This window comes from Entelurus aequoreus, linkage group LG05 (assembly GCF_033978785.1).
Source record: "Entelurus aequoreus isolate RoL-2023_Sb linkage group LG05, RoL_Eaeq_v1.1, whole genome shotgun sequence".
NCBI classification, from domain to species: domain Eukaryota; kingdom Metazoa; phylum Chordata; class Actinopteri; order Syngnathiformes; family Syngnathidae; genus Entelurus; species Entelurus aequoreus.
Genome location: NC_084735.1, coordinates 52,073,569 through 52,091,767, shown reverse-complemented (window position 1 = coordinate 52,091,767; position 18,199 = coordinate 52,073,569). Strand labels below are relative to the sequence as shown.

At 36.3% G+C, this 18,199-nt stretch overlaps 1 protein-coding gene across 1 annotated transcript in view; it reads right to left on the bottom strand.

Moving 5' to 3' along the window:
• Nucleotides 1–10,059: 10,059 nt before the first annotated feature.
• The window catches only part of LOC133650742 (protein turtle homolog B-like), a 268,746-nt gene continuing 260,606 nt past the window's right edge, over nt 10,060–18,199 (bottom strand). Inside the window, exon 20 of the mRNA XM_062048342.1 lies at nt 10,060–11,603. Coding sequence (XP_061904326.1) covers nt 11,389–11,603 — 215 coding nt within the window. The 3' untranslated portion in view covers nt 10,060–11,388. The remainder of the gene's footprint in view (nt 11,604–18,199) is intronic.

Below are 18,199 nucleotides of genomic sequence, written 5' to 3'. Positions count from 1 at the left end.
AATTGCAATTCCGAGACATTAGATGGCCGTAGTTTATAGACTACGGTGCGTTGCCGTAGTGAAGAAATAGTCTTTGCCATTTAGTTGAATGTGCGAGTATTTGGTGAATCCTTCAAAGTGTTTATACTGTGAGCATTGTACGTATTACACACACCACCTGTTTGATTGTGACGTACGTCTTAGTTGCAGTTTTCATTCGAAAATTTGGAGGTGTTGAAATCGCCATGTAAAATTGCTAATGCTAATGCAGTAGTATGTATGTGGCATATCCAATGTAAATTAGCATCCCGCTAGCACATTTTGAAAAAGTGAAGCCTTTCTTTGGAGTGCATGCTTGCTTTGTACAATTGTACTGAGTCTGCAACTGGACGTGACAACACGTGCAACAATGGTATCAAAAATGGTACTGTTTGATTTTACGGGAATTTGTATCTGGTATTACCGACGGAACTTGGTACCCATCCCTACAGTTCGAGGTCATTTTAAGAGAAACTGCACTTTTTTTGGGAATTTTGCCCATCATAAGACAAGAACACATACAACTTTTTTTTTTTTTTAATGTATTCTTACTAGTAAATAAATGCTGGCAAAAGTGAGCTAAAAATGGAGCCAATGGGAGTCGCTCTATTCCGCCTAAAAGGCACTCTAAAACATATTCAAACACGTCCATTAAGGTTTTATATACACACTGTAAGTATATATCTAATATAGTAACAGGCACATTCATAATAAGAAGTAATATTAACGTATTTTGCTCATTTTAAGCATTCGGTGGTGCATTAATTTAAAAAACTCATCACAATGTTCGCTTTTCCTTCAACAACACTGACTACTACTCACAATTGTGAGCAACAATAAACATAATAAAACATCATTTACTGTACAATGTCTGCTCTAACTGGGATGCCGACTGATGAGGTGTTCATACAGTTCCGTTTAGATCAGTGGTTCTTAACCTGGGTTCGATCGAACCCTAGGGGTTCGGTGAGTCGGCCTCAGGGGTTCGGCAGAGCCTCCGCCGCGGAGGTCCAGACACACCCGACTCATCGAGTAAACAAAAACTTCTCCCTGTCGGCGTATTATGGATACCCCCAAAAAATGTTCCCTCTAATTTTCCATATGTGTGAGCAAACGCAAAAACTCCTTGAGCATTCAGTGGAGCACATGTGAGCGACGTCAGACGTGCACATGCACTGTGGCCACACCTGCAGCACACCTGTCCCAAACCTGACTAAATAACAAGTTCAATGTTTTATTATTGTAATCAAATGACAGCAGTCATTTCCATGAGATTCTTTTGTAATATAAGTGTTTTGGCCCACTTACAATGACTATACCATATTGTTTTTCATGAGCTGTGTACTAGTATTATATGTCTGGGTGGGGGGTCCTACTTTGGAAATAATGTGTACCTCTTTCAGATATTACATTTAATTCCCACTAAAACATTCACATGTTGCACAATGAGATGTAAACATGGGGATTATGTGTACATTCCTGTAACTTTCTGTTTGTAAAATATATCTTTATTAGTATTTCTTTAATATAACAACATCATTTTATGATTACGATTCGGGTTCGGTGAATGCGCATATGAAACTGGTGAGGTTCGGTACCTCCAACAAGGTTAAGAACCACTGGTTTAGATGAAGAATTACTCATAAACCTCGCAAAGTCTAGAATCGAATCTAGAATTAACTTCCACCAGCTAACAGGAAATGCATCAGATCACCGACTGTTGCTGTCAATATGGCAGCATAAGCTAGTTTCCTCTCTGTGATCAATTTGCCGCTAAAAGTAGGTCCCTAACGTTAGTGCTTATAATAACAATATTGCTAATACTTGATTGATATTCAGGTCATGAAATGTAAATGGAGTATTGTTTGTGCTTTTTGGATGTTTATTTAGTGGATTTTATGGGCGCAATAGATGCAATGATGTCATGGCACCCACTGGCTCCATTGTTAGCCGACTTTTATTTACGTTTATTTACGAGTTACAATGCATTAAAAAAAAAAGACAAATGTGTTCATGTCTCCCATGAGGATTGTGAATGATAGGCAAAATTCCCTTTTAAGGTTGGTTAATTTTGGATACGGTAAGGTATGCAGTACTGTATAAGTACTGTTACACCTTTAGTATGTCGAAAATGCATTTTACAACGATGGTTTATTAAGTAAGAGCGACATAGTGTATGTTTTACTTGTCCAGCATGTATTATTAGCACCAGGTTTTCTACTTCTCTTAGCGCCACTGAATTGTCTAAACAAGTAAAGCCAGAGTAGTAAAGTATCAAACCAAAGACAGACAATACTACTCCTTATTAGCAATACAGTACTGAGATTTTATTTTCCAGTCGAGTGATTGAATGTCCAGGAAGTTTGTTCAGACATCAGACAAAACCCCAACTCCTAAACAACACAGCTGACTATACCGCAATCGCGGTGTGGGATTTCTACATGGAGCTCCTCCACTTACTAATATTTTCACAGTAAGTCAGCTATCATCTAGGTTCACAGAAACACAATCTAGACTGATTTAACAGACAAATACAGCACTGCGATTAGCCATGTATGCTGTGGGACGGCCCCGCACATAACCTATCCACTAAAACGACGACACCATATGATTTTTTAATTGATCACTTCGGAGGGGCAAATTTGAAAAGCTTAGTTGTAACTAGGGATGGTCCGATAGTACCTGATTGGATATCGGGAAAAATTATATACCTGTATATAAGCCCTCTGCTTAGGGCTGCATTAATTCATCGATTGAAAAAAGCTTTGATTATATTCTGTTTCTTCGATTTATCATTAAATGAGTGTAACTAATTGAAATTGTTTAAATCCGGTGTGCCCGCAACTTTAAATATGCAGACCTAGTTTTCGCATGGCCGCTGCACACATGTAAAAATAAGTGTTAAAATTACCATTTCATTAGTGATGTTGTGCATTAATGAGAAAAAAACAGTAAAGGTTATGGCAAACAGAAAAATCTTTGTTTATTTTAAGTATGTTCCTTGATATAAGCATTGAGGCTATAAAGTGTGTTTTATCCAATTACTTGATTAATCAAACAAACTAATCGATTACTAAGATAATCGATTACTAAAACAATCGATCGCTGCAACCCTACCTTTGCTACTGTCCAAAAGCCCAAATGATCATGTACGTTTTAAATTCAGACTCTCCAGAAATGTGCGATGTTGCGATTATCAAACCGATTTATGAGAATTCAACCAACTATTTACATTTTTCCATCTAATGTAAAGTGAAGTGAATTATATTTACTCAAAGCGCTTTACATAGTGAAACCTATTATGTACATCTTTAAGGTACATTTTAACCAGTGTGGGTGGCACTGGGAGCAAGGGTGGTGAAATGTCTAACCCAAAGACTAGAATGGCGGCAGCTGGAATCAAACATGGAACCCTCAAGTTGCTGAGCCACGCCGTCTAGAGAATTTGTGTAAACTTCTTGGAACAACAACATGTAAAAATATTTCAACTTTTTATTGTTCTAAAAAAATAACTCTGACTTGCAGCTCAAACCCTCTTATGGTTCTGGGGCCGTATTTATCAAGCGTTTTAGAGTGCCATTTTACACTTAAGTCCTGAGAATTTGCGAAATTTAGTCCTACTCTCAAACTTAAGAATAAAAGCTATTTATCAAATTTCTTAAGTCTAAGAATCACTCCTACTCTCCACGATATTTAAGAGACCTTCAGAGGTGTCCTAAGTGGTTAGGAGTTGCCAGCGGGGGATGGCACTGAGGCGAGAGAGACGTGCGCAAACGTTCAGGGAGCGGAAGGATGTCCTGGCTTTGTTTGATGACGAGCAGCTGATCAAACGGTATCGTTTAGACAGAGCGGGTATTATTTTTGTCACAGATTTAATAAGGGGCGTCATCTCATCAGCAACATCACGCAGCAGAGCTTTCACAGCAGAACTAAAGGTCATCACAATGCTTCGATATCTCGCCACTGAGAAAATGCAACAGTGTAACGCTGGTGATTTGGGACCATCACAACCATCAGTAAGCAGAATTGTTATGGAAACAATAATGGCCCTTACCGCTCCTCACTTCGTCATGCGTTTCATTGACTTTCCAACTACACCCCGGATAATTCAGCAGAAGCAAACTGCATTCAAATTAGTTGCCTAATTAATGAATTGGAAAGAAAAGGAAACATTTATTTTTGATTCATTGCCAATGTTGTTTGTTTATGTTGTATTATTTTGTAGTTTATTGTCAAAATATACACTCCCATTGTCCACTTAAATATTTCTAAGATATTTCTTTATTCTTAGACAAGGGATTCCCTTCCGTGATTGGTCATTTCTATGGATACAGAAATGACGTCACCTAAAATTCCGTTTACGGCACATAGTAATGTCGTAATTCAGCTCTGAGTGTGACACTTAAGATTCAGTCCTACACTTCGCTGAAAGTGTGAGTAAGACGCTTGATAACTACAGCGAAGAATTTCTTTACTCATAATTCAACTCTTAGCAGACTTCTTAGGAGTAATTCTAAGAAGATTGATAAATACGGCCCCTGGTCTACAGTGCTATAAGCTTACTAGGTAATGTAGTATATCAACATTTAGCAACACACCCACTTCTTCACTTCCTTGCCTACATTGATAAAGATGTTGATGTATGATGATCATTTCTAGCTGTCTCTCATTTATCAACACAAATCACAGTGGGAGATCGCAAATCCTTACAGTTTTTGATGATACCTTGGGTAAATTGTGTGAGATGTATTGTATTAAATAGAAGGTTGATCCTTCACCCCCTCATTAAGTTTGTTTGATATACAGTACTGTATAGCGCTTTATAAAGTGTACAAACTTCTTCTAAAATATGGACTTTTGTCCAGGCTCATAATTAGGTTTACATTGGTTCTTTATGGAGAAATTTGCTTCAATTTACACACTTTTCTATTTACAAACCCAGTTCAAGAACAAATTAGGTTCATAAATCGAGGTTCCACTGTATCACATTCTATACTTAAATTATATTGTATTTTGTCTAAGAGACTCACAATTTACATTTTGCACAAAATTTCACTTTAAAAAAAAAATCTTTGACAAGTGGTGCTGTGTCTAATGACTAAGCAAAGATGCTCTTTATAGCTACGAGCTTTGTAAAGTTGAGGTTAAAAGCAGAAACAGCCATATTGCATAACTTGAGTCCTTGTGGGCAATTGCCTTTTTTCCATCAGGGAGCAGAACATTTGTATTTTTTTTGTATGTTTACGTTAAGAAAAGTACGTGCATACAAATCTATTACTAACAAAGTATGGGATTGGGAACAGTTTCGGCAGATCAACAACGTTGCAGTATTGGTATTTCAGTGATGAAAAAGTGGTATCGGCCATCCCTAGTTGTAACTTCAATTACATTTGACATCTGTGTCGTTTTCTGCTGTTGCTACAGCAATACCTCGGTTTTCGCCAGCTGCACTTTTTGACGAAAATCTTCGCCAAAATTGTGCACCTGTTGTTATGCAGCAACTTAGTTATTGTACGAGCAAAAATAACGCTCAACAAACCAGTCCGTTTGCCTGCGCATTGTTCCGTGGAATCAATCATTTTTATCGTTTCCGCCAGAAACAGTCTTCAATAAAGGTCAACATGATGTCATTTCATTCAGAATTATTCCCTACAAAATCTGTTTTTCTTCATATTTTCAGGTGTCTTGAACAAACTCGTTGGAATAATTTCTTACAGGAAAAACTGCTTCCGTTTTAAATTAGATTTTCCTCTGACCTTTCGGAGGTATATGTATTTTATGCTGGGCAAAATCTGTTGAGTATTTTGATTTATCTTATCTTGTTTACTTGTTACATCAAGTAAACATGATCATCATAAAAAAGTTCAATTTCCAAGTGAAATAAAAAAGTGGCTTATATATTTATTTTGTTATATTTTAAACACATGCATATCACTGACTGATTTAACTGTTTTTATTCTAAATTATATATATATATATTTTTACATGAATACATTTTGTGAAATATTCTGATGTAGATTTATTTTCCACATTTATATTTGGAACCAAATGTTAAACAGATAAATGTTTTTTTGTTATTTTAATTGAATTGACGTTTGTAATATGTTTTATTTTTTGTTGACTATATACTCTTGTTGTAAGTTCCTATATAGTGGGCTACTTTTTGTTTTGTTATTCAGTGAAGTATCTGAGAGAACTACAGTGCTTTTGAAATATTCTGAGAGTATTCTTTCATTTAAGTAACATTTTACACAAATTCGTTTGGGGCCTTGAAACATGATTTCAATCGATACCAGTGAGAAGGCTTAATTGCATATTTTGGATGTTGTCTTGCAATTTGCCTTTAAATTTCTTTCAGTGTGATACTAAGTCCAGCCACAATGCCAAAAAAGGACTTGTTGATTCTTAAAAAAAATGTACACTGACAAAGAAAAAAAAAATCTAATATTTCACATAAGGCAAATGATTAATACATATTCTGCTTATATCAAACACACAGGTGTCCCTAAAGTCTAAACATATTGTCTACTATAAGGTCCATTCCATACACTGAACTAGGAGTGTCCCGATCCGATATCAGCAAAAACTAAGCATCAGATGATATGATCTTTCCCTGTATTTTAGTCAAATCATTTACAAAAGGTAAACATGGTAGGCTATATTGCTATATTGTAGGCAACGAGGAGCTAGCAGCTACACAACAGCTAAGCACAAGCTAGACATACGTAATACGTGTCCTCAGTTGAGCAGTCTAAAACGGCGCATTTGTCAATACAAACAAGTATCAAATAATTATAGTTGCATATTACTTACAAATACCAATTATCCAAGGCAGAAGCACATTAGAAGGTATCCAGTAACAAACGTGTACGCATCATTCAACTTCCTGCACCATTCAATGAATTATAATGACCACTAGGTGTCACCAAAACCCAAATTACCACTCCACTTCAAAAGCATAACTCCTGTCATATGGTTAGTGTTTTTCCAGACCAACCATTGTTCTATCCATCCATCCTTTTTCTACCGCTTGTCCCTCCCGGGGTCGTTTGATTAATTTAATTTAATCAACTTTATTTCAAACATTCCACACTACAAAATAAAAGTGTGTTGTGCTGATATCGTATTGGATTCATATCGGAATCGGTGAAAGCTCTTGCCTCCAATAACGGTATCGTATCAGAAGTGAAAAAGTCCTATATTGAACACTGGAAAAAGTTACATTAGTTACCTGCCTTAAAGTGAGACTTTACCATTAAATACAATAATGTTAAATCCTCCAGAAATGTTGTATTTTTTTTAACGCATTTTACACTTTTTTTTAAACGCATTTCTAGAATCATTCCACACATATTATACATCATTTACATCCTCTGCAGGCCAAAATTAAGTTCACTCATTTTTGTTTCTGTATATTCTATCATATTTCAACTTTGACTGAGGGTAGGGGGTAAAATCTTAGCACAGTTACCAAATACTTTATTGTTACTTGTTTAAAGAAATAGTTTGGTTGAATCACTATTATGGGCTAATGCTAATAGCATACATGTCATGTGGCTAGATTTCATGTATTTGCTAATTCTAGGCTAAAAACGTTCAGTCCTGTTACTTAAATGAGTCATCCTCTGCTTAGAAACCTTGCACAAAAGAATAAATAAACGCGCCGATACACATTTTGATGTGTTTTGTCAGATTTTGAGTTAAAAAAGACATTTAAGTTGATTTAGAAAGCGTAACAAGCAAAATAATTAGTGAAATAGCCCACATTTACGTATAAAACATATATTATATACCCTAAAAAAGATTGCATCATAAGTAATCAAGAAATAGTACATTCAATAATATATTATTCATTAAAAAAAATTATAACAACATTATTAAAAAAAGAATTAACATTAATTAAATTAGAATAAATATTTTATTACTTTCATGTTATATGTGTACATTACATATATTATATATATATATATATATATATATATATATATATATATATATATATATATATATATATATATATATATATATATATATATATATATATATATATATATATATATATATATATATATATATATATATATATATTTTTTTTTTTAATACAGTGGTACCTCCGATACGAGTGCCCCAGCTTAAGAGTTTTTCGGAATACAAGTTGTCTCTCGGTTTATTGTTGTGTTTTAGGTTCTGCTCAAAACTTCCGGTTACTAGCTTCCCCATTACTAGTTGGCGCAGCAGATGTCAGATCCGACCAAAACATCCAGTCTTACTCACTAGCATTAGCTTTTAGCTATATGTGGATATAACTTTTCCAACATGGGAAGGAATGAAGTGAGTGTGAAGGACAGTGCTGAGAAAGATAAGTGGATGACATTCATTGAATTAAAGAACAAAATCATCAAAAACATGACAGAGTGTGTAGCTAGTTAGCGTAGCACTGCTAGTCTGCACCATACTGAAGCAGAATGAGTCGTTAACGCCAGCCAAGGACGTTAAATGTCTGCTAGATAAATGTCTACCAGACATTTATCCATGAAAATAAAGAAGCTGCTGATGGTGTATTTCACGGGGAAGCTGCTGGAAGGAGATATCAAACAAGTCCGCTGTCCACGGTAAATAATGTACATTATTATTACATTACTTCATAAAACTACTAGTTGTTTGTACTACATTCTATAATAGCAATATATTTTATCTAAAAGTTTGTTTTTCTTTTTAAATGGGATGTTACATGTTACAATTGTGCTGTTTTGGCAGCACCGAACACCAAATAAAATTGATTTTAATTGTTTTCGACGTGCAAGCTGCGCCACGGAAACAATTAAACTCGTATTCTGAGGTACCGATGTAATTGAACGATGTTTGCATGTTTGCCTGTGTGTTCAGGCTCTAGGGACACCCTGTATTATTGTATGTCATTTCAACTTTTGTGGCATCATAAGTAAAGCTAAGTAGTTTTAACTTTCTAATTTGGCAAGTTCAAATCACTGGGAAAATGTCATCATAAATAAAGGCACTTAAAATGTAAAAGTAAAACATATTGCACGATCAACCATGTTTGATTTGTTGGAAAACTTTACCTCATGTCAACATTATGTGACACTAGTTGTCTTTTCTTGGGAACTGTTGTTGACAAATCATGTCAACAGCATGATTTGTCTGGGACCACCATGGCCAGGTGTTGTTGACCAGCGCTGTCCGTACCACAAGCAGTAGTCTGGCGACAACATGATCAGACCAATTAGAATACTTATTTATGTTGGCGTTGCAGCTGGGTAGTATCTTCACTACTGATCACAACAAAGGACAAACGGTAATTGTCACTGATTATTTCCATACGAAATAAAACCTGCCTGGATGCTGTTGTCAAGTGTCAGAGCTCAGAATATATGACTTAGGTGAGAAGGTCTTTTAAAAAAAAAAAAAAATCTAAACTATCAGAAGAAGTGAATCAAAAGAAGCTTAATGTCTGAAATGTGTCTTAAATTCCACATATAGTATATTCTTCTCAACGTGAAGGCTGCATACAAAAATGGTAAATTACATTAACCCACCCACCTAATTTCGTAGAAATGTACTTTAGATTCAAAGTGAAGTAAACGTCCAAAAGCAACCTCTATTCTCTCTAAAACGTTGGATGATCTGTGTGAACGCAGGCCGGTGGGGACCAGGGAATGGTACCCAAGTCAATCACGATACAAATGACTTAGTGCGAGTACGCCCATGGAGTACTAGAAGTTAGTCATGTTCTTTGCTCTTCTGAGGTTTGCAAGTCAGAATCCACATTTTTAAGTGGAACTTCACTTTTTGGGGGGATATTTTTTCTGTCGTTCACAATCCTTACGGGAAAAATGGGAACTTCTGAGATGTGGTAAAATTGTTAGCCTGAATGTTTAGGGCATACCTGGGCAAATTAAGGCCCGGGGGCCACATGTGGCCCGTTGAGCTTTTCAATCTGGCCCGCCGGACATTCCCAAATAATTTGTTTAGATCTTTAGGATGGAAAGTGTAGCTGCCATTATGATGTGCAGTGATGTTTTCTAATGACCGTAAGTCTTCAACTATACAAAGTATTTCAATGGTTGGAGTCTGCGCTTATGGATGCTATACCAGTTACTATGGTCATCTAATTAGTTACAATGGTAATCTAATTAGTTACTATGGTCATCTAATTAGTTACTATGGTCATCTACGTCACAGCAGCTCAGACGAGGCACCAAGCAGTGTGGGCGGGAAGCGTTTCCACAGACGCGGAAGGAGATTTTCACAACAAAGTTCTAAAGCTTAGTGATATATAGAATAGAATAGAATAGAATAGAAAGTACTTTATTGATCCCTGGGGGAAATTCAGCAAATATCAGATATATCAGATTGTAGGTGGGTTTATTTTGTACCCTTCGCATTCATAATTCACTGTTTGTTGCGTTTCACTTGATTGTAAAATATGTCGATCGAAAGTGGGATGTGACGTTTATATTTTGTCAATATTCAGTGTTTTATCGTTCATAGAAAAATTTAAAAATTCCATTACGTTTTTTAAGGCGGTCTGTCATAACGTTTTTAGCATTCAATCAGACATTATTGTGAGGTTTTGTATTAGTGTTCCCAAAAATAGATATACCGGCCCCCAGACACATTTTTTTCTCTAAATGTGGCCCCTGAGTCAAAATAATTGCCCAGGCCTGGTTTAGGGTATGAAATGGTGTGAATGGGTTAAGAAATGTGAGAAATTGGCATATGGGAAATTTCGGAAAACGGATCATTTTTGGATTCGATTGAGAAATGTGGAAGTTGTAACTTAGAATACTGACCAATAAAGAGTATTTGTGTTGTGGATTTTTAGGAAATATGGGAATTTGGAGAAAATATCAGTAATAACTTTTTTGATACTGAAATATTGGAGGGGAAATGTGGAAATATGTCAATTAGATTTTTGAAAAAAATCCTTAAATGAAAGAATGTTTGTGTAATGTGTCTATAGCTAAAAAGAAAATTAATTTTGAAGTGGGAATAGTTTGAATCTGATCAGAAATGTTTAAGTAGTCAAAATAATGTTGGTGCATGATAACATATTTGTGATTCATCTTCAACAATGTAGCCTACAGCCAACATGCTTGGAGATTTGAGTAATAATTCCAGACCCATTTTTCGACACAATACCTTAGTTTTGAGTGAAATTTGAAGTATAACTGGCATCTCGATCTGATGTCATCTGCAGTCGTTAAAAACAAGCTCCTTGTGGTTGACCTACAGGGGGCGGCAAACCGAAATGTTGAACTATTGCTCCTCTCCCGAAGCAGTGAATGCAAAGAGAAGCAGATATTGTTGGAGTGTAAAATATTCTACATGACCTTTGACCTGCGTGGACTTTCAGAGGAAGGTGGCATGGTCGAGTTCTACATTGTCCATACAGGCTAAAATAGCCTTCTGGTCTTCCCGTAGAGGGCGGCGGTAGAGCAGAGCAGAAAAGCGAGTGTATGGGTCGTGAAAGAGGAGCCGTTTCTTCTTCCTGTGGAGGTAGAGAGCTTCTTCGGGCTGTAATACCTGAGAGGTGTGGGCCTGTTGGGTCTGAGAGGTGGAGACACCTGGAAGAGACGAAAGAGACAGTTTACAGCCGGGAAAAAAACAATATACAGTATATTCCACCAAAATCCCAGGAAGTTTATTACAGTGAAGACCGTTTAAGACAGGGACTTCAAACTCATTTTAGATGGGGGTGCCAAATGGAGAAAAATCTACTTCCAAGTGGGCCGGACTGGTAAAATCACGGCATGATAACTTAAGAATAAAGACAACGTCAGATTGTTTTCTTTCGTCGTGTGAAGCGACTGGGATGAGAATCAGCACCTCCAAGTCCGAGTCCATGGTTCTCGCCCGGAAAAGGGTGGAGTGCCATCTCCGGGTTGCGGAGGAGACCCTGCTCCAAGTGGAGGAGTTCAAATACCTCGGAGTCTTGTTCACAAGTGAGGGAAGAGTGGATCGTGAGATCGACAGGCGGATCGGTGCGGCGTCTTCAGTAATGCGGACGCTGTATTGATCCGTTGTGGTGAAGAAGGAGCTGAGCCGGAAGGCAAAGCTCTCAATTTACCGGTCGATCTACGTTCCCATCCTCACCTATGGTCATGAGCTTTGGATTATGACCGAAAGGACAAGATCACGGGTACAAGCGGCCGAAATGAGTTTCCTCCGCCGGGTGGCGGGGCTCTCCCTTAGAGATAGGGTGAGAAGCTCTGCCCTCCGGGGGGAGCTCAAAGTAAAGCCGCTGCTCCTCCACATCGAGAGGAGCCAGATGAGGTGGTTCGGGCATCTGGTCAGGATGCCACCCGAACGCCTCCCTAGGGAGGTGTTTAGGGCACGTCCGACCAGTAGGAGGCCACGGGGAAGACCCAGGACACGTTGGGAAGACTATGTCTCCCGGCTGGCCTAGGAACGCCTCGGGATCCCCCGGGAAGAGCTGGACGAAGTGGTTGGGGAGAGGAAAGTCTGGGCTTCCCTGCTTAGGCTGCTGCCCCCGCGACCCGACCTCGGATAAGCGGAAGAAGATGGATGGATGTATTGTTTTCTTTGTTTAAAAATAGAACAAGCACACTCTGAAAATGTACAAATCATAATTTTTTATTTTTTTTTACACTTACATGTTGCGGTATATAGTATTCTAACCTTTATTTGTCGTTATTTATACTTTCTGAATAAATTATTTGATAATCAAGATAAAAAAATAATATAAACATCAAATTACAGGATGTTATTTATGTAGTTTGATCGATTTCCTCAACTGATGTACTAACATCATGTGGTTTATTTTTTTGTACATTTCATCTACATCAGGGGTGTATGTAGGGGCCATTTTGATACTTTTCCTTTTTAAACCATAACAAAATATATGGATTTTTTAATTTATTTTACCTTTAGGGGTCCCGGGGACCATAAAGGGTCATTAAAATGTTAAAAATAAGTCAAATTATTATTATTTTTTATTTATTTAACACTTACAGTAAATCTCTATATCAACTTCAACTTGATATAAAGTAATACAAAAAAAGGTTTTATGGCTTTTATGTCAAAAACAACTTTGTTTTTTATAGTAAAACTGAAATATGCAGTATTTAGTCTCTAGAGCCCTAAAAGATCAATAATGCATTGATTTTAATTCTTTAATATTTTTGAGTAATCACAGTGAAAAGATAAATAAAATACCACTAAATATATTTGGGATCCAAAAGGTGCCCCACTCATAAAGTGATATGTTTTTATTAGGTTTTTCATTTACTTTCAACACTTAAGTTAGGAGATAAACTTCAGATATATCTGTCGATTTTACGTTTGAACTATTATTTTGTTTGTTTTATGCTCTTTTGCCAAATAAAACAATGTTTTTATATGACAACTACACAATATATGCAATATTTACCACATAAAACATTTTAAAGTGAAATATTTGAAGTAATTGGAGCCTTGAAAATAATTCATTATAACATGGATTTTTTTTGGAGCAATGGCAAAAAACTAAAAAGAAAGAAAGACAAAAGAAAAAAAAACAGCCTGCATGGCAGCTTTGTGTCAACATTGCAACTTTTTCTCGTTAGATTTCACCTCATTCATTTTTATTTTTGCAATAGCATTTCTAGAATGAGTGGCGGGCCGGTAAACAATTAGCTGGGGGCCGCAAATGGCCCCCGGGCCGCACTTTGGACACCACTGATCTACATAGATACAAATAATTTCTATTGCGACATCTAGTGGACACATTTAGAACAGCAGTTTCTTTCATTCAAAAATTTCGGATCATTTTTGTACTTGGCAAACTCATCCCGCAGGCCGGATAAAACCTGTTTGCGGGCCTTACGTTTGACACCCCTGGTTTAAGGCCACATCTCTCGGATTAGCCGATAAGTGTTGGTCAACATAACCAAAACGAGCCAATGCTTGATTGTGACTTTACCTAGAGACATTAGGACAATTGGTGATAGAAATATATACTTTTTTATAACATACGACAGTTGGTTGACATTGTTTTCTTCCATTAGTGTGAAATTTAAATGGCTGCATTTTGTTGGTTGCGGAAAAGGGCCTGAAAGAAGAAAGGCTATTTGTTCCTATGTAGGGATTAGGGGTGTAAATAAACATTGGACAGAAAATTATCGGGTCGATACGAGGAATTAAAAAAAAAAAATCTGAAAAATAACTCTGATAACCGATAAAAATGCTCTAATAGGTGAAGATTAACTGTACTGTGCTGTAGGTGAGTTAGGGTGAGCAAATCAAACGCTCCTTTTCTCTTGCTCATGCCTAAACTTTCCCTCAGCTCACTGTTAAGAAACATGGCGTTACTTCTTTACTGTTTTAAAAGAAATACTTTTCACGTGCTATTGACACCAAAGGTTCTGCAAACATTCCGCAAAGAGGTAAAACAAACCCATTGAGCTTTAACACGTCAAACCTTATCAGCCACATGAAACGCCAGCATTAATATGGCCGCGTTTTGAACGCCTACGAAGACGTCTGCTGCTAAAGAGGCCATCTGCAAAGAAAGGCTCCGGGCTTGTTGCTACCGCCGCAGAGTTTAAAAACTGCATTCTGAAAAAGTGTGACCTGTGATCTTAGAAATGATGGTGGTCTAGTGTTGTCCCGATAAAAATATTTTGGTATTGGTTCCAAAATGTATTTCGATACTTTTCGGTACTTTTCTAAATAAAGGGCACCACAAAAAATCTCACTGTACATTAAACATATGTTTATTATTGCAAGTTTGTCCTTAAATAAGGGATGTCCAAATTGCGGCCCGGGGGCCATTTGCGGCCCGCAGGTAATTTTTTAACGGCCCCACGGCACATTCTAAAAATACGATAAAAAACCCCCAAAAAACATAAAAAGTGGTATAAAAGAGCAAACAGGTGAAATGTAACAAGAAAATGTTGCATTATTTACTCTAATAACACAAAGCTGCCAGGCAGGCTGTTTCTTTCTTTAAAAAATAATAATGAATCAAAATCAATGTAGTTATGAATTATTGACCTATTCAAGGCTCCAATTACTTCACATTAAATATTCCACTTTGAGATATTTTGGGGGGAAAATGTTGCATATTTTTTGATTGCCATTTAAAAAACAAAGTTTTTTAAAGAAGGGCCTAAAACGAACAAATAAAAAACATAAACAACAATAAAACTTATAATTGACGGATAGATCTGAAGTTGATCTTGAGACTATTGTGGTAAAAGTTTTAAAAAATGTTGGATTTATTTTTTTAACCTTTACTGAGCAGTACCCTTTTGGATCCCCAATAATTTTAGTGGGACTTTTTTTTTTTTAAGTGTCATTGCTCAAAAAAATAATGAATTAAAATCAATTTTGTTATGAGTTATTGACCTTTTTAAGACTCCAATTAATAATCTCGAATATTCCACTTTAAAATTTTATTGGGGGAAATATTGTATATTTTGTGTTTTTTTACATTGTGTGTTGTGGCTTGTACAGCCCTTTGAGACACTTGTGATTTAGGGCTATATAAATAAACATTGATTGATTGATTGATTGATTTTCCATAAAAAAACACGGTTTTCCTTGACAAAAATGGCAACTTAAATCTTTAAACGCATTATATTGACAGATAGACCTAATGTTGATCTAGAGATTTAAACCTTGAATAATAATAATAATAATAATAATACTAAATAATGACACATTTGTAATATTTTTTTTGACCAAAACCTTTTGGGGTCCCCGAGATCAAGTCTGAGTGGAGGCCTAAGTGTATCTTTTTTATACATATATTCTATTGGTTTTTAAAATAAAAAATATCAAAATGGCCCCCGCTTGCTTTGATTTTTCAGTGTGCGGCCCTCAGTGGAAAAAGTTTGGACACCCCGGCCTTAAATAAAATAGTGAACATACAAGACAACTTGTCTTTTAGTAGTAAGTAAGAAAACAAAGGCTCCTAATTTAGTCTGCTGACATATGCAGTAACATATTGTGTCATTTATCATTCTATTATTTTGTCCAAATTATTAAGGACAAGTGGTAAAAAATTAATTATTAATCTACTTGTTCATTTACTGTTAATATCTGCTTACTTTCTGTTCCAACATGTTCTATCTACACTTCTGTTAAAATGTAATAATCACTTCTTCTTCTATTGTTTGGATTCTTTACATTAGTTTTGGATGATATCACACATTTGGGTATCAATCCGATACCAAGTAGTTACAGGATCATATTCAAAGTCCTCGTGTGTCCAGGGACATATTTCCATAGTTTATAAACTTAATATAAATAAAAAAACAAAACGAAAGAAGATTTTGTGATGGTAAAAAATATTGATGTAATCATAGTAGTATCGATTAGCTACGCTCCTGTACTTGGTATCATTACAGTGTATGTCAGGTGTAGATCCACCCATGGCATTTGTTTACATTGTGACGCCGCTGAGCTACTGTGTGTAGTGAAGCATGTTTAGCTATTCCTTGTCCTGCAGGGATGATACTTGTAAGAAATGTACTTTGGAGGCGAGGATTAGTGATTTAGAAGTAGCTAAAACACTGGAGACCGCGGCTGGACGTTAGCCGCTAGCTAGCTAGCCATGTCTTAAAGCACCTCTACCTGAGGGCGTTTCAGTGTTATAACTTCATCTTTATCGTTAGTTTTCAAGCCAAAATGCGTCCGTTCTCCCTTTTCTGTCTACACACTGTGTCTGCCTCTAAGTACTCCGTGACTGTGCGCTGCCGAACATGCTCCCTTGCTCGTAAAACCAGCAATGTCACGACGTGACGACTACGGGGCGTGGGGGACCGGTACATACTATACTGATACCGCACAACCCTATGGTGGTCTTGTAGACAATGCCTGCCTCAAAGTGCCAAAAGGATGTAACACTGCATGTGTAGAGAAAGTACGGTCAATTGCTGGTCGTCCAACTGTGGGATCAAAACTGTGGCTTTCTGCGTGTGCTCTGCCTTTAGTTTCCGCGTTTGCTGACTAATTTTACGCTAGCGTGGACTCTGTTGAAGAAACTGGCGTTTGTCAGGAAAATATCTACAAGTTTGTCAAATCCACATTTGTTTGAGTCTTTCTTACCGACAGGTGTGAATAAACTACAGTTAAATCTACATAAAAACATAGATATCAGGGATCACAGTTAGGATTAAAAAATGGAGGAATAAAAAAATATAAGCCAGGGTTCAAGGGGGCCCTTCAACTTCAGAGGCGATGAGATTTTACCATTTTTAAGATGCTTTGGAAGGCATTTCCTACATAGAATTCCCTAAAAATGCAAGAAAACTTACCAATGGTTTCTATCTATGAGAAGCTATAAACTGAAAGCCACACCTCCATTTCATGACTGTACCACAGCATTGATAGTTCATTGTTTTTATGGAGAAAATATCTTCACCATATCAGCACAAGCCATTCCAAGAATGTAAAATATCCATAGTTTCATTAGCTCAGTGTTTTGTTTGGTTTGAGAACATGTATTCTCTCCATCACTATAAGGCAGAGGTGTCAAAGTCGTTTTCACGGAGGGCCACATCGCAGTTATGTTTGGCCCCAGAGGGCCGCTTCTAACAGTGAATACTATTATTACACCATTGTTTTATGCATTTTATGAGTAGATTTAATTTTTTTTTTTTTAAAGTAATAAAAGTTGCAATAATTTCACCTCAAAATGTAGTGTATAAATGGAAAAACAGTACTGCTGTTTTTATGGTTGAAAAAAAGGCAGCTCATTTGCTAGAATTTTACTGTGAAATGTACATTTATTTTTTTAGTGTACATAAAAAACTGTAATTTTACAGTAAAATTTTGGCACCTGAGCTGACAGTTGGTTTTTTTTTTTTACCGCAAATCAACAACTGTAGATTTTTCGGTGTATTACTGTAAATGCCAAAAGGCACCACAGTTTATTACAATAAAAAATGTAGTGTTTTTTTTTCATTTAGGGAAAAATGCTGTAAAAACTACGGTAAATTTCACAATTTTACCATGAAATCTATTGCAACTTTTACATTGCAGAATTTGATGGATAACTTGCTTTGAAATCATTATTATTAGTATTTATCTCTATTTAAAAATGTTTTGAATGTTTGATAATATATTTTGGCATAATTAGACAATATTTAAGTTACATATATCTTTTTTCTCCCAAAATAGAAAGAATACATTTAGTAAGAAAAGTTACTATACT